The sequence below is a fragment of the Sardina pilchardus genome, chromosome 12 (assembly GCF_963854185.1).
Source record: "Sardina pilchardus chromosome 12, fSarPil1.1, whole genome shotgun sequence".
Taxonomy (NCBI): Eukaryota; Metazoa; Chordata; class Actinopteri; order Clupeiformes; family Clupeidae; genus Sardina; species Sardina pilchardus.
In genome coordinates this window covers 17077803-17105355 of record NC_085005.1, presented here as the reverse complement: position 1 = coordinate 17105355, position 27553 = coordinate 17077803, and the positions used below count along the sequence as shown (strand labels likewise).

The 27553-nt window shown below is 42.4% G+C and overlaps 1 protein-coding gene across 2 annotated transcripts in view; it reads left to right on the top strand.

Moving 5' to 3' along the window:
* Positions 1-9288, top strand: part of wasf1 (WASP family member 1) — a 59012-nt gene extending 49724 nt beyond the window's left edge. For both annotated transcript variants that reach the window (XM_062550206.1, XM_062550205.1), the window contains 5 exons: positions 3097-3153; positions 5225-5376; positions 5611-5751; positions 6533-7074; positions 7452-9288. In XM_062550206.1, the coding sequence (XP_062406190.1) occupies positions 3097-3153; positions 5225-5376; positions 5611-5751; positions 6533-7074; positions 7452-7609 (1050 nt within the window). In that variant the 3' untranslated portion in view covers positions 7610-9288. The remainder of the gene's footprint in view (positions 1-3096; positions 3154-5224; positions 5377-5610; positions 5752-6532; positions 7075-7451) is intronic.
* Positions 9289-27553: the final 18265 nt, after the last annotated feature.

Here is a 27553-nt window from a genome sequence, read left to right as displayed (position 1 = left end):
TACTTTTATTTTATTTTATTTTATTTTACAGCACTTTGGTCAACTGTGGTTGTTTTTTAAATGTGCTATGTAAATTGACATTGACATTGACATTGACAATGTCTAGTTGTTATGGAAATAAGAGAGAAGAGAAGATAAGAGATGCTGTGAAGGCTCTGGCGTACTTCCACGCACTGCGGTTCGTGCACGTGGTGTTGGCTGAGCCTGTGATGAAAATGGTGATGACACGTGAGCAAAAAAAAAAAAACACTCCAGGAGAAACAACAACACCGAAAGAAATGTCTCTGTATTGTCAGCCCCAGCCTATTGTCGGCACCATGCTTGTAAAGAAAAACATGCATCTCCACATTGTCTCATTCTCACCGTGTCCTTAAAGTATTTCAAGAATAATCACCTAACATATTCCACAACATCCAGAAGATGCCTTTGACCGTGCAAGAGAGCAAGAGGCTACTCTGTACTCTCTAGATTAGATTCAACTTTATTGTCATTGTGCAGAGTACAAGTACAAAGGCAAGGAAGTGCCGCTAAGACAGTGAAATGCAGTTGGAGTGTGTATAACCGTGTGTGCAGAAGTATGCCAAAGCCTTTAGGATGAAGTAGCTCTGGAGAGGATCCACACACCCTTCCCTGCTGGGGAGCGTGCCTATGTTCCCACAGTCCAATGTTCCCACAGCCCTACAGTATGTTCCCACAACCCTATGTTCCCACAGTCCAACGTACCCACAACCCTATGTTCCCACAGCCCTATGTCCCCACAGCTCTTTGTTCCCACACCCCTATGTTCCCACAACCCAATGTTCCCACAACCCTATGTTCCCACACCCCAATGTTCCACAACCCTATGTTCCCACACCCCTATGTTCCATACTTTCTAAGGTTTTTTTTTCTTTCCAAAATTAGGCCCTGTGTTCCCACATTTCCTTTATCATCAATTTGCATCAGATTTTTTATCCCCATTTCTCCCAATTTGGTAATCACTTACACCCCTAACCCAAAACCTAACCCTAACCCTATCTTTGAAATGAGAAGAATCTTGAGAGAACACAGGACTGTGGGAACATAGAACTGTGGGAACATAGGACATACTGTAGGGCTGACCCCCCGGGGCTTGTTCAGAATCCTCCATGTCTATATGGGAACTGTATTGTGTTGCTTCCTGGGTTTCCATTGGCCTGGTTTGGAGCGTACGTAGAGTACTTAAAACTGAACAAGTGTGCTTAATCAGTGGGGGAATAATGTGAAGTGCTCATTTAATCCTAAGTGTCCTTATTTTCCAGCATCCTAGTAAGTGCCCTTGATCTGATCACAAATGTGTTTAACCTCACTTGACTCCAGATAGCCATAACTAAGTCAATGGAGTGTTCTTTACTGAAAAGGACACCAAGTGCTCTTAGTCTAACAGTGTAGTGTGCTTAAGCTCTGGATAAACCCAAGAGCTGTGGATGTGGGTAATGTCATGAGTAGGCCCCAGATGTTGGAACTTAATGATGACCTATTTGCCTGTGCTATGCTGAACTCTGTGTGTGTGCGTGTGTGTGTGTGTGTGCGTGTGTGCGCTTGTATATGTTTGTGTATGCATGCATATATTAGTGTGTGTGTGTGTGTGTGTGTGTGTGTGTGTGTATGCTGATATCAGCAGATTTTATTTACCCTCTGCAGACCAGGGTCAGGGAAAGACAGGGCTGAAAAATGAACAGAGAAGGGAGGGGAAGAAGGGCAGGGAATAGGGAGGAGAGAGGGAGGGATAGAGAGGAGAAGAGGAGGGATAGAGAGAAGAGAAGGAAAGTGAGAGGAGAAGAGAGAGGCATTTAGCAGTCCTATATTGTGCACCTTTGTGAATACTACTGGGTGGAAATTGCCCATTTTGAACTCAAGAAGGAGACGTTGGTTTGCTGCCTGGATGGCAGCATTTTCACACATCATTGTGTGTGTGTGTGTGTGTGTGTGTGTGTGCGTGTGTGCGTGTGTGCGTGTGTGCTTGTGTGCGTGTGTGCGTGTGTGCGTGTGTGCGTGCGTGCGTGCGTGCGTGCGTGCGTGCGTGCGTGCGTGCGTGCGTGCGTGCGTGCGTGCGTGCGTGCGTGCGTGCGTGCGCGCATGTGTTAGCACCTTTGGTGCTTATTCACAGCAATGGAACCGCTTAATCAATCTAATCAATACTACATTATGGTGTGAATTCCTCATATGTGTGTGTGTAGCTCAGCGTGTGATAATGGTTTCACACCTCACTGAATTGCTGCCTACTCGACTCTAACACACACACACACACACACACACACACACACACTCCCTACTAACACTCTGGACGAAAGGAACATCATGCCATGTTTTCTGGAGGCGTAGTGCTACAGTATTTTCACCTCCTGTATGTCTTCTTCACGTACACACGTCCTGGCCACTCCAGTGTCCTGCTTCCCTTGATTTGAACGGCATGAGAGTCCGCATCTGATGCTGGCTGTTTTTTTTTTGTCTGAATTATTTTCATGAATTGTGTTCTATTAAGATGGCTGTCCCAAATGGTTTGTATGGATACAAATGTGATAATCTGTTGCTCATTACATTTGCTTTCATCTTTTATTTGCACAGATATGTGTTGACAGATATGTGTGACAGATATGTGTGACACGCTCCCCATTTGCTGCTCCATGCTTGCTACCTGTTTTATTTGCTAAACCAGTTTTGTTAAAGCAGTTCATAAATCATGGACTAGGTGTTGTCCTGGATTGTGTTTTGCTTATAATAGGCAGAGGTGGAAAAGTCCACCTTGAGAAAGTAAAAGTCCTACCACATATCTGTGCCAGCCATTCATTTAAACCAGCTGATTGTAATTAGCACAATTCTTCAGCCAGGTAGAGCAGCTAATTGATGATCACCTGTGTGAAGTGCACAGGTACTGTAGAACCAATGCATGATTGGACTTTTACTTTCTGAAGGTGGAGCTTTTTTCATCTCTGATAATATGTTGTTATTGTTATTTTTGTTGTTGTTATTGTTGTTGCTGCTGTTGTTGCTGTGCTTGTTTCTCCTCTGTGCTGTGCTGTGTGCGGTGTTAAAAACTGTGCCCCTTCCCGGCGCTTCTCTGTTTTGTTTTTATAGTTGCAAGACCCCCATTCGTATGAGCAGGTCTATAAGTACTTAGACCTCCCCACACAGGTATGTCTCAGCCTCCCTCAGCCGCCTGCAAGATGCCCCCCCCCCCCATCTGCAGTGTGTCCCCCCACTTTCTTCTGTTCCTCTTCCTTCCTTTTACTCTCCTCCACCGATGTTCTCACATCTAACCGCTCCACAGCTGTGGCCTGCTTGTTCTGTCCGCTAAGCAGGAGACATATGGAACATTCTTTTCAGTTGAGTTTGTACAGTATGTGTTCACATAGCACCTTTTAAGCCCGGGGGCGTATTGCCAAGTCTGTGGTGTTCAGTGGTGACAAGCTTGGGTAAGTTCACCCGAAGTGTGTGCTCTATGACTTCAATCAAGTAAATCAAAGCTACAGGGCTAAGAGTTAACTTACCCAGGTTTTACTACAGTAAACCACATACTTTGAATACCCAGCTGATGTCGATTATGGTGCCTACCGTTTATGGAAATGCAATGTGTGAAGCAGCTTAGTCGTAAGACTGATATGACAATATTATAAAACCATATCAAGGGTTGACTGACCCTATGTTCCTTAATTCATTATCGTGATTAAGTTTGAGTTATTAGGCATCACTTAGTGATCAAGTTTTTGCTCAAAGCTGTGACAATAAAAGGTTACCATCATTTCTTAAGCGTTATACACTTATGTGTTATGTCAAATATTTTCAGAGTTGCCACTGTTCCAACTGTTCTAACAGTTGTAGAGTGCCTGTTACTTAATGTGGCAGGTGATTTTGAACATGCTGATAGTGGACATAATATGGCACATTAACCTTAACCTTAACAGCACATCTCAACACTAACATAACTGTGTCATTCTGCTGTAACACCACACCTCAACACTAACATAACCGTGTCATTACGCTGTAACACCACACCTCAACACTAACATAACTGTCATTCTGCTGTAACACCACGCCTCAACACTAACATAACTGTGACAGCATACGTCATGCCACTGAGTTATTATTTCTTGTGATAGTGTCATATTATAATTACTATGATCATTGCCTCAATGCTAACAAATCAGATACACATACACACATAAATGTGATCTAGGAAAACCCAACACATGGTGCAATTTTACCAACTTATGATTCTGATACCATCCTAGCAACATCCAAGATTTGGGAGGATGGTATCCAGGACTTTGCTAGGAGACAGTGTCCAACCTGTTGCTAGGATGGTATCAGAATCTTAAATGGAAATGTCACCAGAGGGTTTAAACAGAGCAAAAATCAAGAATATTTTAGTACACCAAGTGGTGGATTTTTCTAGATTGCACACATATATGTATCACACATATATGTAAATATTGGGAAACTGTCCGCAAACATAAGAAAACATACGGAAACTATTCCATACATAGAGTCTTGAGGTACTGTAGGACACCGCACATTTTCCGTGTGAGACTGTTAGCACCCAGACACAGCACTCACACACTGGCAGATAGGCTCTTGAGGATGGGGGCAAAGTGAGTGCAATCTGACACCTGTCACTCAAACTGACAACCATGTCAGCAGGAGACATGTTGTCATGCCACACACATCTCAGATATAACTCTGCAGATATGGGTGGAAGAAATTTAACCCTTTTACACACACACACACACACACACACACACACACACACACACACACACACACACACACACACACACACACACACACACACACACACACACACACACACACACAGGTGTGTTGACTCCAAGTAGCTGTGTATGCTCAAATTGCTGATGACCATGAGTCTTTTTCCTGTCTGTGGTTATGTGTGTGTGTGTGTGTGTGTGTGTGTGTGTGTGTGTGTGTGTATGAGTGTGCTGACAAGGCTTTTAAATAAAATTGGCTTGAAGTGTGTCTGAGAGTGTAATGTTGTTGGCTTTGCTTTCAAGTCGGAGTGATAAAAGGCAGAGCTAACCTCTTACCCTCTGTGTGTGTGTGTCTGTGTATTCGTGTTTGTGTGTGCGAGCGTGTGTGTGTGTGTGTGTGTGTGTGTGTGTGCACGTGTGTGTGTGCCTGCGTCACTTGCAAGAAATGGTACTCTGTATGTCTCTGCTAACCTGCCCCCCCCTCCCTCCCCATCCAGATGAAGACCATCGATCGTACAGCAGACCCGGATAAGATTCCACGGGCGCCTCACGACCGTAAGAAGGACTGGCAGAAACTGGCCCTCGGACAAGAACTAGCCGATGATGAGGCTGAAGCCCAACAACAGAGGGACCCGGGCAATGGCGCACGGTGTGTGTGTGTGTGTGTGTATATATGTGTGTGTGTGTGTGTGTGTGTGTGTGTAGGTGTAGGTGTGCGTGCTATGCAAGTAAAAATATCTGTGAATGTATGGGGATATTTGAGTGTTTATAGCTTGAATTTTGTACGTCGCTTTGAATAAAGGCTGAATAAATAAATTGTGTAAATGATTATGTTGTTGATTGTTTATTTATCGGTGCGTCTGTTTGTTTGTTTGTTTGGCAGGCAAGTGATGTACATGGAACACGACGGGGCGTTCTCATTGGCTGCTCTGCCGTACTGTCAGATGAACGAGCTTCTGAACCGAAGAGACCAGGCAGCATACGGCAGACCTCACGAGCCCCCACCCCCACCCCCGGCCATCAGGTACACACACACACACACACACACACACACACACACACAAAACTTCACAAGCCCCCACCCCCACCCCCGGCCATCAGGTACACACACACACACACACACACACACACACACACACACACACACACACACATACACGCATGCAAAAGTGCATTATGTAAAAATGGTGAACCAGTTGTCCTATGTGATCTGTCAAGTATAATAATTTAGGAAAGAACTACTGTACTAGAACCCTATACAGTAAATAGGAATTCTGTCTGATCTCCCACGACCTCCCACATACAGTAATGTGTCATTTTTATTGTGTTGAAATTGGTAGATGCCAAACAGACAAACGGCAGAAAAGATGCTTACTGAGTAAACATGACTAAGTATCTTAACTATCTTGTTGATAAGAAACTCAGCAGTCGATGGCACTGACATGTTGATTGGCATAAATATTTGCTTTTTAGACATGAACTAAGCATTTTGAGCTTAGTAATTGAGGTTCTGTTCATGTAATCCACTGTGTGGTGAAATTTGCACAGATAGTTTTGAGAAATGCACTTACTGTTGTGCAAACATTAATTAAGAAATTATGAAAGGCAGCAAAATGAGTAAGAGAGACTGTCATAGTATTGTGGCCATTCTAATCTGTTTTCTCATCTCTCTCCCTGTCTGTGTGTCTGTCTCTCTCTCTCTCTCTCCCTCCCTCCCTCTCTCTCTCTCTCTCTCTCTCTCTCTCTCTCTCTCTCTCTCTCTCTCTCTCTCTCTCTCTCTCTCTCTCTCTCTCTGGTTGTGGCAGCTCCAGCTCCGGCCTGTCGGACAGCCTGGTCCAGTCTCCCGCTCGCGCCCCCGCCTTCCTCAACTCCGGCACCCCTCCTCCCCCTCCTCCGCCCTTACCCCCTCCCCCTCCCCCGCTGCCCTCCACCGTCCAATCAGGCGCGGGCCTGCGCGGCACGCCGCCGCCCCCCATCCCTCCCATGCCCAACCAGCAGCCCCCGGCCATCCCGCCCCCTCCCGCCCCCCTCCAGATCGCCCCGGGGGTCCTCCACCCGGCCGCCCCTCCCATCGCCCCTCCGCTCCACATGGGCACCGGCTCCCCGGCCCGCCTGCAGCAGGACAAAGGCCCGCCCCCGGGGATGACGGACGGCTCGGTGCTGCCCCCTCCTCCCCCGCCCCCTCCCCTTCCTCTGCCCGGAGCGAGGAGCTCGTCCCCGTCCATGGCGGCCCTGCCCTCGGTCTCGTCGCCGCCCGCTCACTCGGCCCACGAGCCCAAGCGTCACCCGGCCAACCTGCCGCCCATCAGCGACGCCCGCAGCGTCCTATTGGAGGCCATACGGAAAGGTGGGTGGAGCCTGAGACCACATATGTTCTCCGAGTTATTTGTGTTGCTTCAGTTCTTCCTTTGGACTCAGTTATCTAAAGTGGGCTCAGTGGGCTTTTACGGTTCTACAGTTCTGTTCCGTGAGCACTGGGTCTGAACCCAGCCTGCAGTCGGTTCCTGATCCCACCCCTGTCCCTATCTGAGTAAAGGCAAATAAATTAAATAAACATAACATAGCTCTCTCTTCCTTTGCTCTTAGCGTGTTTAAAGCCTTTCTTGAGAATCTTAGTTGAATATACCTGACATAATTGACCATGTTGGTCTCTCTCTCTCTCTCTCTCTCTCTCTCTCTCTCCCTCTATCCCTCCCTCCTTCCATGTCTCTGTGCGTGTGGCAGGCATCCAGCTGCGGAAGGTGGAGGAGCAGCGTGCGCAGGAGGAGAAGCACGAGCGCGTGGGCAACGACGTGGCCACCATCCTGTCCCGCCGCATCGCCGTCGAGTACAGCGACTCCGAGGACGACTCCGAGTTCGACGAGGTCGACTGGATGGAGTGACCGAGAGAGAAGAAAGAAGAGAAGAGAAGAGAAGAGAAGAAAAGAAAGAGCCTCCCCTGCTCTGTTTTTCCCCCTCATCATCCTCATCATGCCTTCATCACAGCTTTTTATCTCCATCACTTCTGCTCTCACTATCGGTCGGACTACCTGTCTGCAGTTCTATCCAAATTCCTTCCTCGTTTGCCTTCTTTCTTTCTTTCTTTCTTTTTCCCCATGGTATGCCTTGGTCTGGAGATTCCAACCAATCTCGTTCATTCATTTCCCCTCCAGTGTTCCATTACGGCTATGTTATAGGACGAGGAAAAGAAACTGTTTTGTATTCATTTTTACTACACATCTTTGACAGTTTAGATTCTAAGATTTCAGTTTTAAATTGTGTGAGCTCTTTCATCTTGTACAGTTAAAAAGAAGAAAAAAAAAACGTGGAAATAATCCGGTGTCTTGTTTTCGCACAATGACATTTGAAAGAGCAATTTAGAAATCTATCGCCATGTTTGTCTGTTTATAGTTTCATGTGCAAGCACTAGGAAGGTCAGAATTTCAGTTTAGGCTCTCTGCTGCCACCCGCGGGGTGATGAAGGAATTACAGACTTACTGTTGTGCTGAAGAGAGTTTTTTGTTTGAAGAAAAAAAAAATGTTAAAAAAGCCACTAATTGAGAAGGAACCTCAGAATGCCATTAGGAAGCATTTGACAAGGAAGTATGTGTTAAGTTTGCAGTTTGAAGGTCGGGTTGTTTCTCTGCGTATGTGTATGTGTATGTGTGTGTGTGTGTGTGTATGTGTGTGTGTGTGTGTGTGTGTGTGTGTGTGAGTGTTATTTTTACTTTGGGAATGGTGTCGTTGTTGAGTGAAAAAGTGTAGTGTCCTGTTGTTGTGTATCTGTGAAAGAAAAGAAAAAGAAAATGCAGTGAAGCAATTACCAAACAACCCTGGTCAAGCTGAGAATTTTTATTGAAGTTTTGCACCTGTGTTACCTGAGCGTGTGTGCGTGCGTGTGTGCGTGTGTGTGTGTGTGTGTGTGTGTGTGTGTGTGTGTGTGTGTGTGTTTGTGTGCGTGTGTATATGTGCATGTGAGAGTTATTTGAGTGCTTAAGGTAAATCCACTACGAAGAGCCAACGAGACTTTGACAGTGAGCAGCTACCATACACATGGGGGAGATTTTTAGTTCATGTAAGGGATTTCAAACGTAAAAAGAAAAGATTCAAGAAACTCACATCTATACAAAAGTTAATGGCAGCTTGTCGCCTTGACAAAATTTAGAGCGATGCAACACACTAAGCCATACTTGGGTGATGTTTTTTTAAAACATCAGACAAGGAAGTTGCCAAGACAGTTTACCACTGCGTGCTCAGCATTGGTGGCGGTGAGACGACGACGCGCTCCTGCGACTGGTGAAACAACCCCTCGCCGTTCATTCGTTTTCTGTTTTTCTCTCCTCTTCTATGCCTTATGGTTTGTATAAACGTATTCGTTGAGTTGATGAATGTACTGTGCTGTCACTACTTCTTGCTTGCGTTGGTAAAAGGATTTAGCTGTTTCCATGTCCCTGTGCGGAAGGGCAGAAAAAAAGACTTTTTGTTTTGTTTTGTTTAAAAAAAAATGTAAGCGAGCCTTCCGTGTAACTTATGTAACTGTTGACCGTCCCATTTTGCTTGAATTAATAAAAATCTAATGCTATGTTATATTTGTCAACTGTTTATTCATATCACCCAATGGCAGTAGCCCAGTCACGTTGGGACGGACAGACAGACAGACAGAGTAGTCAATATGCACAGTGCAAAAATGGTACAATGGTACAACTTTCCTGGTCCTCCAATGACACACTTACCTACAAAATATTTTTAAAAAACTTAAATATTGACTTAAAATGTATAGTGTATACAGTATAGGGTATATTTGCTTGCTATATATATATATATATAGCAAGCAAATATACCCTATACTGTATATATATATATATATATATATACAGCGCCCTCCACAATTATTGGCACCCCTGGTTAAGATGTGTTCTTTAGCTTCTGATAAATTCATTTTTTTTCCAAATGATATAGGACCACAATGAAAAAAAGCGTAAAATCCAAACTTTAATACAATTGCATTTATTTAGAAGGAAAAAAATCCCACTTTAAGAAATAATTATTTTACATCAAATCATGTGTGCCACAATTATTGGCACCCCTGATGTAAATGCTTTGTACAACCCCCTTTTGCTAATAAAACAGCACCTAATCTTGTCTTATAATGTTTCACAAGATTAGAGAAAACAGAAAGAGGGATCTTCGACCATTCCTCTTTGCACAAAATCTCCAAATCATCCAACGACCTGGGTTCTCTCCTCCGCACTCTCCTCTTCAACTCACCCCACAGGTTTTAAATGGGGTTGAGGTCTGGGAACTTAGATGGCCATGGTAGGAGCTTGATACGGTGTCTGGTGAACCATTTCTGTGTAGACTTGGCCATGTGTTTAGGGTCATTATCTTGCTGAAAGACCCAGTGACGATCCATCTTCAGCTTTCGGGCAGAGTCCACCAGATTTTGATTTAAAATGTCCTGGTATTTCAAAGCATCCATGATGCCATGCACCCTAACAAGGTTCCCAGGCCCTTTGGAAGAGAAACAGGCCCACAGCATCACCGATCCTCCCCCATACTTCACAGTGGGCATGAGGTGCTGTTCTGCATACTCATCTTTTTGTTACGCCAGACCCACTTAGAGTGTTTGTTGCCAAAAAGCTCTAACTTTGTCTCATCTGACCAAAGCACACGGTCCCAGTTGAAGGCCCAGTACCGCTCCAGACGTTTGTGCTTATGATTTTGAGTGAGAAAGGTTTTTTTCCCTGCATGTCTCCCAAACAACTTGTTGGCATGTAGATAGTGCCTGATGGTTGTTTTGGAGGCTTTGTGACCCCAAGATGCAACCATTTGATGCAATTCTGTAACAGTGAGTTTTGGAGATTTTTTTATTTCTCTTACCATCCTCCTCACTGTGCGTGGTGGCAAAATAAACTTGCGTCCTCTTCCAGGCTTGTTTACCACTGTTCCAGTTGCTTTAAACTTCTTAACGATTCCTCTGACCATAGATATGGGCAGGTGTGCGAGTGGCTATTTTCTTATAGCCATTGCCTTACATGTGAAGGTCGACACACATCTGCCTTACTTGAACAGTGTGTTCCTTTGTCTTTCCCATGTTGAAGAGAAATGGCCTCTGTGTCACGTCATATTGATAGCCCAGGGAAACAGGATGTTAAGAATTACTAATTAAATGTTCCTACATACTCTGATTGACTTTGTAAACTACTGTGGAAATGACAGAAATGACAGAAATACTTTAATTACATTTATTTCCTAGGAATTGTTAGGGGTGCCAATAATTGTGGAAAAGGTGATTTTATGAAGAATAATTATTTCTTAATGTGGGATTTTTTTCCTTCTAAATAAATGCACTTGTATTAAAGGTTGGATTTTACGCTTTTTTTTTCATTGTGGTCCTATATTATTTGAAAAAAAAAAATGAATTTATTAGAAGCTAAAGAACACATCTTAACCAGGGGTGCCAATAATTGTGCAGGGCGCTGTATATATATATATATATATATCAAGCAAATTGTACTCACTAGCAAACATATACACATAGTACAATTGAAGTGTTGGGATCGATAGGTAGCACAAACATTACAAAGAGCACACAATCGAAGAACATTTTACAAACCTGGATAAACCTACACACAGTTGTATGCATAGTAGAGAACTTTCCCAGACAAACTTTCACCCTAAACTGATGATATAGAAATAATAATTACAGCTGGAACAAACCACAACAAGCAGTCTCAGCAAGACTGGAGTGGCTTGGGAGCTCTCTCAACACTTAGTCACTCTGCTGAATTAGGCTTGGGAGCTCTCTCAACACTTAGTCACTCTGCTGAATTAGGCTTGGGAGCTCTCTCAACACTTAGTCACTCTGCTGAATTAGGCTTGGGAGCTCTCTCAACACTTAGTCACTCTGCTGAATTAGGCTTGGGAACTATCTCAACACTTAGTCACTCTGCTGAATTAGGCTTGGGAGCTCTCTCAACACTTAGTCACTCTGCTGAATTAGGCTTGGGAGCTCCCTCAACACTTAGTCACTCTGCTGAATTAGGCTTGGGAGCTCCCTCAACACTTAGTCACTCTGCTGAATTAGGCTTGGGAACTATCTCAACACACTCAACACAACACGTTTTTAATGAATATTTATTTGGTATGGACTTTGGACATAGCAATTACAGTACATTGGACAAGCCAGATGCATTGTTTGAGTGTTTTAGGCAGCACAGGTGCTAATTCGCAACACTTGTCCATAGCAACTTTTAAAAATGAAAAACAATGAAAATATCAAGAAAGGAAAGAGGAAAGATAGGAAAAACTACAAAACATCAAAGGAAAAGAAATTAAAGAAATGCAATTTAAGGAACATAAATAGGATACAGAGGAAGCTAGTTACTCTACTGAATTAGGAACCATCTCAATACTGAGTTACTCTACTGAATTAGGAACTATCTCAATACTTATTTACTCTACTGAATTAGGAACTATCTCAACACTTAGTTACTCTACTGAATTAGGAACTATCTCAGCACTTAGTTACTCTACTGAATTAGGAACTATCAGCACTTAGTTACTCTACTGAATTAGGAACTATCTCAGCACTTAGTTACTCTACTGAATTAGGAACTATCTCAGCACTTAGTTACTCTACTGAATTAGGGGTATGAGTGGTCTGCAGAATAATGATTTCATGTGCAAGTTCAATATCAAAACTCAAGAGCAAAACAAAGACAAAGTTATTCACACTGTTAAAGGTGGGCAACAAATGGTTCCCAAAGATAGATTCAGTACATACACACACACACACACACACACACACACACACACACACACACACACACACACACACACACACACACACACACACAGTATGAATATTACACAGGTCAGGGTGCCTCTTTTGAGAGGAGAGGTCAGCCATGTAATGCAAGTTTTTTTCTATTCAAAAGTTAATTATAAGAATGCATTTTCCTACTGTTTTTTTCCTACTGTTTTTACTTTTCATGCATTTTCCTACTGTTTTGTGTAGGTATAATAAGTAGACTATATGATGTTCACCGGCACTGAGCGGGTTATACTGTATGTTGGGAAAGAAGGAACACGGCAATGATATAATTTCACCAGGAGGTGTCAGTATGTGCACGTGTAAGCACGGTACGTAGGTGTAACGCTTGTTTGGGCTTACCAGAAGACGCGGGGGGTATTTCACAAAACCAAGATAGGGGATTTAGACAGGCTTACTGGGTTATCCTGGATGAACATAGCCTTGACTTGGTTTCACAGAAGAGATCACATATAAGTTACCATGGGAATGTATACTTGGAAGCTAGCCTGCTCCCGACCAGGCTAACAGCCAAGCTAAGTTAATTCTAATGGTAATTACATTACATCGCAAAACACAGCAGAATGTCTGCCTAATACCATATGGATGTTATTTAAATTATGGTGGCCTTATAAATAACATACTCGTTGTTTGCTTATTTTTTGACGGACGTTTGATGAATAGCCTAGTAGTTTATTGGAAGTGGAGGGGACATTTTTCAAAGGTGTTTTCAACTAATTCGACAAATTAAGATATATATAGTCATACTGTGTGCATCTTTGCGGTGGCAAAGCGCTTTCTTAATGACGTTGCGTGCCGAGACAAGGAAGCTCTCACACGTGGGTGCATACGTACATTTGCATTCACTTGGTCTGCCACACCTACTCCCGCTATGTAACAGAAATAATCATGATTCCCATCCAAAAAAGTACAACTTTACCTCGTTGTTAGTCTATATCAAAAGCGGTTGTTCACTTTGTGTGCAAGACGCTATTTTTCGCGTCTTTTTTATTCCAACCGTGAGTTATTTGGGGGAGAAACGAGAACGCGCACACATACCGAATAACTTACACCTGGCTTGACCTAGCCGCCTCAACTCATCTGCGCTCAGCATTAGTGAAACGTGTTTTGCATGTTTACTTTGACCAGGCTTGGTCAATCGCGTGTGTCGTCACTTATCTTGGATCTACTTACTCTGGTTTTGTGAAATAGGCCCCTGAGGGGTATTTCACAAAACCTAGATAAGGGATTAAGCCGGGATTTTTTGGTTATCCTGGATGAACTTACCCTTGACTCGGTTTCACAAAAGAGATGCTACATAAGTTGCCATGGGAATTTATTCTCTGAAGCTAGCCTGCTCCCGACCAGGCTAACAGCCAAGATAAGTTAATTCTAATGGTAATTGCATTATCTGATTGGTTCAGCTAGCTGTCATTCAAATCAGACCTGCATGCGATTTTTGAACGAACTGTATTCCATTTATATACTATTTGCTACTTGCATTTACTCGCAAAACACAACAGAATGTCTGCCCAATACCATTTAGATATCATTTAAATCATGGTGGCCTTATAATTAATTACAAAATCGTTGTTTGCATCTTTTTTTGACTGACGTTTGATGAATAGCCTACTGTAGTAGTTGATTGGAAGTGGAGGGGACATATTTCGAAGGTGTTTTCAACAAATTTGGCTTAAAGACAGAATAAAGATATATATAGTCATACTTTGTGCATCTTTGCGGAGGCAAGCGCTTTCTTAATGACGTTGCGTGCCGAGACAAGGAAGCTCTCACACGTGGGTGCATACGTAAATTTGCATTCAGTTGGTCTGCCACACCTACTCCCGCTAGGTAACAGAAATAATCATGATTCCCCATCCAAAAAAGTAAAACTTTACCTCGTTGTTGTCTATATCAAAAGCGGTTGTTAACTTTGTGTGCAAGACGCTATTTTTTGCGTCTTTTTTTATTCCAACCGTGAGTTATTTGGGGGAGAAACGAGAACGCGCACACATCCCGAATAAAGGCACGTTTAGACTTGCTGTAGACAACGCGTTCGTGTACGCATCATGGCTGCCTCGCGTATTTTGCGGTAGTTTGGTGCGTCGGTCGTGCACGTCGTCGCAAGCGACCACGACGCGTCCGCGAGATGCAATACTGACAAGAAAGTAGGGGGCGATCATTGCCAAAAGAAAGTGACTGCAAGATGCATTATCGACATGAAAGCTGGGGGCAATCATGAGAGTAAACAATGGCACATGGCCACATCCACATCTGATATTAGGCTACTAGTCTCCCCCTGGTGAAGACCTCCAGTAAGGTGCGTAATGCTGCAGCGAGTCTGTACACAGGACACAGCAGGTCGCACACGGTCGCATACGCTTACGTTTGGTCTAACGGCAAGTATAATCCCAGCCTAACTTACACCTGGCTTGACATAGACGCTCCTGTTCATCCTGGATTGGCGTTAGTGAAACGAGTTTAGCAAGGGTGACTAGAGAACGCTGTGTTAAACCTGGCTTTATCGATTATCTTGGATGTCTTAATTCTGCTTTTGTGAAATACCCCTCTGGGGGGTATTTCACAAAACCAAGATAGGGGATTTAGACAGGCTTACTGGGTTATCCTGGATGAACATAGCCTTGACTTGGTTTCACAGAAGAGATCACATATAAGTTACCATGGGAATTTATACTTGGAAGCTAGCCTGCTCCCGACCAGGCTAACAGCCAAGCTAAGTTAATTCTAATGGTAATTACATGATCTGATTGGTTCTGCTAGCTGTCATTCAAATCAGACCTCCATGCGATTTTTTCAAAGAGCTGTATTCCATTTATATATTATTTGCTACTTGCATTTACTCGCAAAACATAGCAGAATGTCTGCCTAATACCATATGGATGTCATGTAAATTATGGTGGCCTTATAATTAATAACATACTCGTTGTTTGCTTCTTTTATGACGGACGTTTGATGAATAGCCTTCTGTAGTTGATTGGAAGTGGAGGGGACATTTTTTCGAAGGTGTTTTCAACTAATTCGGCTTTTAAGACAAATTAAGATATATATAGTCATACTGTGTTCATCTTTGCGGTGGCGAAGTGCTTTCTTAATGACGTTGCGTGCCGAGACAAGGAAGCTCTCACACGTGGGTGCATACGTATTTGCATTCACTTGGTCTGCCACACCCACTCCCGATATGTAACAGAAATACTCATGATTCCCATCCAAAAAAGTACAACTTTACCTCGTTGTTAGTCTATATCAAAAGCGGTTGTTCACTTTGTGTGCAAGACGCTATTTTTCGCGTCTTTTTTATTCCCACCGTGCTAAACATGCTAAATACGTTTCACTAATGCTGAGCGCAGATGAGTTGAGGCGGCTAGGTCAAGCCAGGTGTAAGTTATTCGGTATCTGTGCGCGTTCTCGTTTCTCCCCCAAATAACTGACGGTTGGAGTAAAAAAGACGCGAAAAATAGCGTCTTGCACACAAAGTGAACAACCGCTTTTGATATAGACTAACAACGAGGTAAAGTTGTACTTTTTTGGATGGGAATCATGATTATTTCTGTTACATAGCGGGAGTAGGTGTGGCAGACCAAGTGAATGCAAATGTACGTATGCACCCACGTGTGACAGCTTCCTTGTCTCGGCACGCAACGTCATTAAGAAAGCGCTTTGCCACCGCAAAGATGCACACAGTATGACTATATATATCTTAATTTGTCGAATTAGTTGAAAACACCTTTGAAAAATGTCCCCTCCACTTCCAATAAACTACTAGGCTATTCATCAAACGTCCGTCAAAAAATAAGCAAACAACGAGTATGTTATTAATTATAAGGCCACCATAATTTAAATAACATCCATATGGTATTAGGCAGACATTCTGCTGTGTTTTGCGAGTAAATGCAAGTAGCAAATAATATATAAATGGAATACAGCTCTTTGAAAAAATCGCATGGAGGTCTGATTTGAATGACAGCTAGCAGAACCAATCAGATAATGTAATTACCATTAGAATTAACTTAGCTTGGCTGTTAGCCTGGTCGGGAGCAGGCTAGCTTCCAAGTATAAATTCCCATGGTAACTTATATGTGATCTCTTCTGTGAAACCAAGTCAAGGCTATGTTCATCCAGGATAACCCAGTAAGCCTGTCTAAATCCCCTATCTTGGTTTTGTGAAATACCCCCCGGATGAGGCTCACTACGGCATGAATCAAGCCCGGATCGACAGACTGGTGACATTGCTGTTTGATTATATTATGGCAGAGACTATTTGCACCCGGGTGTAAATAATGAACATTACTATTTACACCCGGGTGCAAATAATCAACATTACTATTTACACCCGGGTGTAAATAGTGTAATAATCAACATTACTATTTACACCCGGGTGTAAATAGTGTAATAATCAACATTACTATTTACACCCGGGTGTAAATAGTGTAATAATCAACAATACTATTTACACCCGATGTCTAACATCCATGTTCTCTGTCAATAGGCCTGTGTATTTACCAGCTCTACAGTAGGCTAGGCCTAATTTAGTTTTGAACAGTTTTTAGCTGTTTTGCCATGTCTGGGTTACTTGGAAGTGATTATACAAATATTAGGCTAATGACTGGTCATGGTAGCTTCATCAAAGAAGCCACTTTAAAGAGTTGTTTTCTGAGTTGTCTTCCAGGCAGCGCTGCCACTGTTGACTTAAAGGCACTTAATCCTACTCCTAACCTTAACCCTAACCTTAACCCTAAACTTAACCCTAACCTTAACCTAACCTTGACCTAACCCATGCCTAAGCGCCTTCCAGGCAGCGTTGGGGGCTCAAAGTCAAAACACAACCTTACTAACAACTACTGAAGCCTACTTCTACTTAACTGTACTCATAACTGAAATAAAACCAGTCAATCTTTGACAGGTTCAAAAAGCACAAACTCTTATTTGCCGCGAGCTAACGTCATCTAAGAAAAAAGAAGTCATCGTGCGTACTTTGGCAGGCAAAAAAAAATCATTTCACCTAAGCTTCGAACCCGACACCTCGAGCATGGTAACCCGATTACTTATTAGCTGTGCCACGGCCCGTTGAGGAATTACGGGAGAATACTAGTTATTGGCTCACTTGTTGGGGTTGCTAGGTAACGGTAAACAAAACTAAAAGCTCGTATTTCTTGATTTTGCTTGCAAACGGACGGCTTTACCCGTTCACTGAATAAAGTTTGTGGAAATTTAGCACCACTTTCCCATCTCAAATATAGTTTTAATAATCCTAACTTGTTAGATTTAGGTAGGCCATCTCCTGCCAAGATGGTCCCGCTATGTTGGATAGCACGCATTTCAGGTTTGGGTGCAAATAAGAAAATGCCTCCATTCCACTATTTACACCCGGGTGCAAATAATCACTCCGTTATATTATCATCATTATTATTACGGAGTGATTATTTGCACCCGGGTGTAAATAGTGGAATGGAGGCATTTTCTTATTTGCACCCAAACCTGAAATGCGTGCTATCCAACATAGCGGGACCATCTTGGCAGGAGATGGCCTACCTAAATCTAACAAGTTAGGATTATTAAAACTATATTTGAGATGGGAAAGTGGTGCTAAATTTCCACAAACTTTATTCAGTGAACGGGTAAAGCCGTCCGTTTGCAAGCAAAATCAAGAAATACGAGCTTTTAGTTTTGTTTACCGTTACCTAGCAACCCCAACAAGTGAGCCAATAACTAGTATTCTCCCGTAATTCCTCAACGGGCCGTGGCACAGCTAATAAGTGATCGGGTTACCATGCTCGAGGTGTCGGGTTCGAAGCTTAGGTGAAATTATTTTTTTTTGCCTGCCAAAGTACGCACGATGACTTCTTTTTTTCTTAGATGACGTTAGCTCGCGGCAAATAAGAGTTTGTGCTTTTTGAACCTGTCAAAGATTGACTGGTTTTATTTCAGTTATGAGTAGGCTACAGTTAAGTAGAAGTAGGCTTCAGTAGTTGTTAGTAAGGTTGTGTTTTGACTTTGAGCCCCCAACGCTGCCTGGAAGGCGCTTAGGCATGGGTTAGGTCAAGGTTAGGTTAAGGTTAGGGTTAAGTTTAGGGTTAAGGTTGTAAGACGTCACTTTTCTGAACCAATGAGGGAACAGGAAGTGGTCGAAGGAAAATCCGTGAAGCAACCGCGCGCTGTTTGAGACATTAAATGATAACCCCTGTTGAATCCTAATAAAGCTGACTCCGCCAAATATAAAGAAGGTCTAGTTCAAAGTAACATTATTCTCAGGGGTCAGGCTGGTGAGCCTGGTGGTGCCTTCGAAAGTAACATTGTGAATTCTCCGGGATCAGGCTTATGTGGGCTATAAGCGCGTGATCAACTATTTACTGTGCAATGCCACCAGTCATTCTTACCGACCCCGTATCGTCAGGAATATGCTGAGGGTCCTATTCTCCTCCACTGCCGGTTAATTCGGGCGGTTCCCGTACGTTATCATTGTTACTAGTTTCTAGAAAGGATTCAGTGTCTGCCCCGGTGACCTGGACTATTAATACTGTGATACGTGCTGCTCCACAACCACATACTAGCACAGAGGGTTCTGGCTGTGCTAGGACACGATTACTCGATACAGATCACCATAGACATTTCTATGGCAGCCCCCGTAAAACATAACGGCCCATCGCTTCATAATATTAGTCAATTTCGAAGACAGTTTGCCCTTTCCAGATGGTTAACTCCTACGGCGGCGGTAGTTAGACCCTAGCCATCCATAACGCTAGCACGTTACCTGGGACCGGACACAGCCGCATAAGTACATAATGGCTACGCGGATCAGCATAACAAATTTATTGGACAGGTACAAGCTAGTCATCCAACACATTACGGAAGTACATCTAAATGCAAAGCGTGAAAGTTACTTAAACAGGTTCAAGAAATACTTAGGCTAAGATACAAAAACAGACAGAGAATGAAACATACTTTACCAGCTCAGAGGAAGATGACTACACACCGAAGTGTGGGAGTTCATAGCTAATAGAGACTCCATGAATAATGTTTTGTCTACGCTTTTATAGGCTACAAAGTTTGTGATTGGTTCACACAGTGACAGGGGTTACATGAATGGAGATCACATGATGAGTACTGTAGGTGAAACTGAGACCATTGTTGTAGTGAAACCACTTGAGTAAATCAATCAAGACATGACAATACATTTGGTTACATTTCCTGGTCCAAGTTAACTTCTGAGGACTTTGGACAAACGTGTGACAGGAGGTCCACAATAGGCCCACACTCAGTAGCTAATCAAGAGTCCATATATGATTGAAAGGAATGTCATCAGCCTGGGAACTTAGATCCTTTCAGACCTCCCTTTGACCCCTCTGGGTCATCATAGGATTGGACCAAGTGGGGTTATCAGAGTAGGATCGTTAAGGGCTGATGATTGCAGTTTCTGGAGAACCAAGGTCAGCTCTTCTGAAGTTGGAGGATGGGGTGTCTGAAGTAGCAGCTCTGTGCCAGGTTCAGGAGTAATCCATTTGTTGAATGACCTAGCAGGATTGTGCCAGGTCCAGGTAATAGTCCAGTGTTGAATGTTTCATGAGACTCATGGTGTCCTAGAAGGTCTGTATCTTGTTCGGGGTGTCCTCCCACCAGGGAGAAACATTAAAGTCCAGCAGATGTTGTACTGAGTAGATCAACCCCCCAAGAGTTAATCTTTCTCAGGATACTCCATTGTGTGCTCGACACCTGGATGGCATCAGCATATCCACGTAGTGATGGAACATTGATGAGCTTTGTGTTATTATGGGAGAAAGGTTACCAGATATTACAGATATAACATATTTAGATGTTTCATGACAACAAGGTAAAATAGAAAACAAGGTCTCAGTCTCTTTTACAAGTACTTTACAGATAATGTGATTCCATTTGAGAACTTGATTATTTACCACTATGCCGAGTGGGCGAATAGTGGTGGAATTGAGAAAATTCTGTTTAGAGTGGATTAAGGGATAAGAGGTTAGTGTAGTTGGAACATACATAGATACATCATGAATACTGTTAATAACTGAATATTTTTTCTAACGCCAGTCACCTCTTGGGATAAAAGGTTTCTATAAGATCACGTAAAGCATTTCTAGGTGACTTGCGTAGGCACAAATTTAATATGTCTTGTCTAGAGGCAGTAAATAAATCTGATGCATAATACTTTACAAACTAAGGCATGTTCGATGGCATTGATATCTTTGGAAATGGTGTGACTAGTGGTTAGAAACGCCTGCGTTTCAAATGTAACCACTTTGATAATATTCTTATTACTAATAATGAAGTGTTGAAAAACCAGTGGCGCCCTGATTTACCAACCATATTGAAAATTAACACAAAATCAATACAAGCCTATCTCTATAGTTTTCATCACATTTGTTACAGTGCTATACATATAATGACAATACATTGGAGATGTTTAAAGCAATTCAAACATAAAAACACAGGATAGCTTACATGTGGAAAATAAAACTGGTTAGAATAAAAGTTCATTTGATATCCAAATTGTTTAGTTTTGAGGCTGAGAAAATCAGTTATGTTAAGGCAATGCATTCTTGTTTTTGGACATTAAACTGGAAAGGCTACACAGATTACAATTCAGCTTTAGGACAATTGTACTACCAACATCTGTACAGTCTATGCTTTGTATCAGAAGTAATTTACAGAGTCTATGCACTATAACTTTTCAGACAGCAGCATGCAACAAAGTCAGCTTGAAACAAATTGTCTTTAGCTAAACGTATCTTTGGCAATGTGCTTGGAATTAATTTTACAATGATGGCTAGGTACATATGTAAGGTTACAAAACTGTAAAGTTGCAAAACTGAGTTTGTATTGTACTGTTCGCACTATGTGTCTGCCATTCACGTAATCAACCATGTGTGGATGTCCGCCCCTTGGCAGACTATTGTGCATTTAAAAAAAAAAAAGAAGAAAAAAAAAAAATAGGCTATATAATCAGATGGAAACGTCTGTGTTTCCGAATGTAATTTTATATTTTATCAATTAAAAAAGTAAATCAAAGTATCTTACTATGTTGTTGAATGGTGGAATAATGTCAGTCGCATTGTCCGTCTTACTATGTTGTTGAATGGTGGAATAATGTCAGTCGCATTGTCCGTCAGTGAAAGCATGGATCAAACTGGTTAAAGTAGGCTATTTGTAAACAGGAATTCTTAAGGTAAAACAAACAACTGGGCTATAAAGCTACCTGGTATACATTTACAAAGGTTATTGAATAGATGGTTCACTCTGAGCATAGGCAACTATATGATCATATCTCTGTCTGTTAAGGATCTCACCAAAGCTTTCTCGTACCAGATTTCTAAAGTTTCCGGAATAACAGAGGGTATGTTGACCCATACTACAAATATGTCCAACTATAAATGGATTGGCTTGTCGTAACTTGCCCTCAAGAACAAGAACAAAATAGAAAACAAACAACAAAAAGATAAACTCACCACAGTGGCTGTAGACAGGAAAAACTAAAAAAAAAAATTACTGCTACTCTCACTCAGCTGTCACTGCGTGAAACTGAAGGTTGCGCGGTGCTTACGTCTTTGCACGTGATTGGTTGTTAAGAGGTCACGTGTCCTCACGCCGGGGCACCACCTGTAAGACGTCACTTTTCTGAACCAATGAGGGAACAGGAAGTGGTCGAAGGAAAATCCGTGAAGCAACCGCGCGCTGTTTGAGACATTAAATGATAACCCCTGTTGAATCCTAATAAAGCTGACTCCGCCAAATATAAAGAAGGTCTAGTTCAAAGTAACATTATTCTCAGGGGTCAGGCTGGTGAGCCTGGTGGTGCCTTCGAAAGTAACATTGTGAATTCTCCGGGATCAGGCTTATGTGGGCTATAAGCGCGTGATCAACTATTTACTGTGCAATGCCACCAGTCATTCTTACCGACCCCGTATCGTCAGGAATATGCTGAGGGTCCTATTCTCCTCCACTGCCGGTTAATTCGGGCGGTTCCCGTACGTTATCATTGTTACTAGTTTCTAGAAAGGATTCAGTGTCTGCCCCGGTGACCTGGACTATTAATACTGTGATACGTGCTGCTCCACAACCACATACTAGCACAGAGGGTTCTGGCTGTGCTAGGACACGATTACTCGATACAGATCACCATAGACATTTCTATGGCAGCCCCCGTAAAACATAACGGCCCATCGCTTCATAATATTAGTCAATTTCGAAGACAGTTTGCCCTTTCCAGATGGTTAACTCCTACGGCGGCGGTAGTTAGACCCTAGCCATCCATAACGCTAGCACGTTACCTGGGACCGGACACAGCCGCATAAGTACATAATGGCTACGCGGATCAGCATAACAAATTTATTGGACAGGTACAAGCTAGTCATCCAACACATTACGGAAGTACATCTAAATGCAAAGCGTGAAAGTTACTTAAACAGGTTCAAGAAATACTTAGGCTAAGATACAAAAACAGACAGAGAATGAAACATACTTTACCAGCTCAGAGGAAGATGACTACACACCGAAGTGTGGGAGTTCATAGCTAATAGAGACTCCATGAATAATGTTTTGTCTACGCTTTTATAGGCTACAAAGTTTGTGATTGGTTCACACAGTGACAGGGGTTACATGAATGGAGATCACATGATGAGTACTGTAGGTGAAACTGAGACCATTGTTGTAGTGAAACCACTTGAGTAAATCAATCAAGACATGACAATACATTTGGTTACATTTCCTGGTCCAAGTTAACTTCTGAGGACTTTGGACAAACGTGTGACAGGAGGTCCACAATAGGCCCACACTCAGTAGCTAATCAAGAGTCCATATATGATTGAAAGGAATGTCATCAGCCTGGGAACTTAGATCCTTTCAAGGTTAGGTTAAGGTTAGGTTAAGGTTAGGGTTAAGGTTAGGAGTAGGATTAAGTGCTTTTAAGTCAACAGTGGCAGCGCTGCCTGGAAGACAACTCAGAAAACAACTCTTTAAAGTGGCTTCTTTGATGAAGCTACCATGACCAGTCATTAGCCTAATATTTGTATAATCACTTCCAAGTAACCCAGACATGGCAAAACAGCTAAAAACTGTTCAAAACTAAATTAGGCCTAGCCTACTGTAGAGCTGGTAAATACACAGGCCTATTGACAGAGAACATGGATGTTAGACATCGGGTGTAAATAGTATTGTTGATTATTACACTATTTACACCCGGGTGTAAATAGTAATGTTGATTATTACACTATTTACACCCGGGTGTAAATAGTAATGTTGATTATTACACTATTTACACCCGGGTGTAAATAGTAATGTTGATTATTTGCACCCGGGTGTAAATAGTAATGTTCATTATTTACACCCGGGTGCAAATAGTCTCTGCCTTATTATTATTATTATTATTAGTAGTAGTAGTAGTAGTAGTAGTAGTAGTAGGCCTAGTATATTATGGTTATGGTTTAAAATAAAGGGCAGTCATAGTAACAACAATATCTACAACAATATAAAATATCAATGAATCATTTTAATAATGAGTTTTTATATCAACAAGATCATAAAGACACAAACCATAACTCTGAAAGACTTTAGAGAGATTAATGAACTAAGTGTAAGATGAACAAATGAGTCTTTAAACACTTTTTGAAAGACCTACGGTATCAGAAGAAAGCAGAACACTGGGCAACTCATTCAACCAATGAGGAACCACCAAGGAAAAGAGTCTTGATTGTGACCTCTTAGCATTACAGTAATAGATGGTCGACTCAGGAAACGCTCATCAGAGGGCAGTAGTGGGGATGTAGAGCTGGATCATGGAATTCAAGTAGCAGGGAGCAGATGCAGTACTATAAGTGGCCAGAGTGAGGGGTATGAATCTAATGCTGGCTGCTAAAGGAAACGAAAGGAGTAACTAACAGAGGACTTACAGAGACCTTTTTGGTTGGTTAAAGACAAGATGTGTTGTAGCATGTAAGCCAGCTAACAATGAACTGCATTAGTCAAGTTTGGAACCAAGAACCATAGCCTGCACAAGATGCTGTGCAGCATATTGTGTCAGATAAGGTCTGGTCTACCTGATGTTGTAAAAGATGAATCTGCATGATTTGTGACTGAGGCTACAGGCTCAGAGAAACGTAGTCTGTCATCAATTGTGACACCTCTAAAGTGTTGATTTCCAATGTGCAGTGATGGGCAAGCTACACTCCAAAAGTGGTTCTTGGAGGTTCTTCGAGCGCTTCATAGAACCAGATGAATTCTTCAAAAGAATCAACGGTGGCAGCGTTGCCTGGAAGACAATGTTGGGGGCTAAAACACACGTCAAACCCTCTTTTTTTGTGTACTTAAGAGCATTTCTTTTTTTGCACTTTCCTGTGAAGCACTTTGGTATGTAAATCGTGCTATAGAAATACAATTTGACTTGACTTGACTTGACTAAAAGGAAAAATATGTTTTAGTGCAGGCTCATCTGATCCATGAGTTATGTTATGGTTATGGTTATGGTGATGGTGCTTAGCAGACGCTTTTGTCCAAAGCGACATACAAACAAAACAACACAAGAATTGCATTTAGCAGTTGATCATACTATAGTGTTGACTAAAGAGAATAGCTACGTGTTACATGGAATCCATATGTGTTCTGGGAATCAACCTCTTAACTACATTTGGAGAGACAGCGTGCATTCACTATTAGGGATTAGGGTTCCAGGAATATGTGTTGGGTCTATAGCCGGTAAGCATGTTGTGAGAGACACCACAATGCCTAAACAAGGTCTTTATCCAATGGTTATCTTCAACATAAATGCTATGGGGTCAGTGTGTGACTCATATTTATAGACTCTTTGCTTTAACCAGTGAAGTTGTTGATGAATGTCTTGCTCACCATTCTTTAAAAAAAATGGTTTTAAAAGCAATACTGAAAAGAGGAATGCACAGAGCTTTTATATAATTGCATCCAGTGTTGTATTGTATCTTGATGTGCAAGAGGTGAACGTATCGATTTTTTATTTACAATAAGACTTGTAATCCTATTTTCTGGACAGACCAGAATATTTTCCAACTCATCTCAAGTAAACTTGTCATTGACTGTAGTAAAGGTATGGAGAAATCAAATGTCCACACACACACACACACACACACACACACACATACACACACACACACACACACACACACACACACACACACACACACACACACACACACACACACACACACACACACACACTCCACTAAAAGATGATTTGTCTGATTGCATCGTGTTATGCGATTCCCAAGCCTGCACACGCCGTGACTTCAGGGGACTTCAGCACCACGGCCAGCAGCAAGTCTTGAAGACCATGCCAGCGTCTTGAAATAACGAACCACTTTGATATAACTCAGTCCTTTTCATGTTTGCTTGTACAGTAGCTACATGCAAATGCATTGGGTTTTTTTTAATTATCATGTGCCGTATGGGAGGTCGACATGTCTAGTACTGGGTCGATGAAGCCACGTCACTAACTTTAGCTTCCCTGTCACCCCGCATAACAGCCTCCCTACGCAACACTAACAATGGCTTGTGCCCGTCACACTCCCACGAAATTAACTGCTGTCGCCTACTGAGGAGATACTACACACACGTCAGAAGGGTAACCCAATGTGTCAACAGAGACTAACGTGGTGGTAGAACCGCACAAATAAAATAAAACAAAACAGCATAAAAGACTAATGTCATTTTCGCCCCACTAGGTCGGCGGCTGCCCTTTTCATCGGCTTCTTTCGCCCTGAATAGCGTGGAGACGCACGCACGACTGTCTAAACACTGGGACAGATAAGTTTCGTCTGAACCGGCTTTGCGACTGCGCATGGCAGTTTTGGTATCTAGGGTCTGATGGGCAACAAGCTTGTAACCCGTGTACGCGCCACTGATGGGAATGAATGGGGGATGCTTTATTAGATCGGTGCACGACACCGGCCCGAGGCGGCCTGTGACGCACTGCAGCGCAAAAATGCCTCTCTCTTAAACAACAGACTCGTGGAAGCTGCGATTGCGCTGTGATTGTATTTCGTGTTAAGTTATTATTTGTTTTGTTTGTTTTTTTTTTTTTTGCGTGTGTGTGTGTGTGTGTGTGTGTGTGTGTGTGTGTGTGTGTGTGTGTGTGTAAGCAAGACAGGGTAGCCCACTATGTAGACTGACAGAGGTCGTTCGATAAAAGGATTTCATATTGTTTCACGTTTTCCATAAGAGTGAATGTACTTCTTAATAAGGCTGTTTGACTTTCTCAGGATGTAGGGATCATATCTGATGTTTTTGTACTGCACGCCTAAAACTAAAGAAGCCCTGTTGGGAATACCTTCCCAACCTGAATCCTATCTTCAGAAGCAACTCTGGTGCTAATGTCTTTGATGTAGTATGAAAGTGTGTGTGCTATGTACGTGACACTAAAAGGGGAATAAAAGCTGGACGTAGACTTTCCTACACGGAAACAATTGGGGCCCTCTGGGGAAAGCTTTGGTTGGGTTGTTGCTGCTAAACAAGGACAGAGGGAGCTATATCTGACTGAAGTAATACACGGGAGACCGTTGTTTTTCCAGTTAGTTTATTCATATAGGCTTGTCGGTCTGGTATAAAATATACAATCATAGACAAGTTTTACAAAATATAAAATCATACACAATGGACAAAGTACAAAGTATTTTCAACCAAACACAAAGGCCTATGCAATACTGCTTTGGCATTTTTTTCTTTTAAATATCACAGTAAAGTGCAAACTTCTCTTCATTCATTTTGGACAAATGTACATTGCCTGGCGCGCGCATACATACCCACACTCACTCACACACACGCACACGCACTTCCTCTCTCTCTCATTCGGACACGATCATTTGTTCTGGTGACTCCTATGTTTTATGGTAAAGTGCAGATGCGTAACGGACATTTAGCACGCGAGTCACATGTTTACATGAACCGGCAACAGTTAGCAAGAAAGTACACCGTGGAGTAAACTTTTTTTGCTGTAAAAAGAGCTCGTGGGACAGTCAGACATTACACGGCTAAG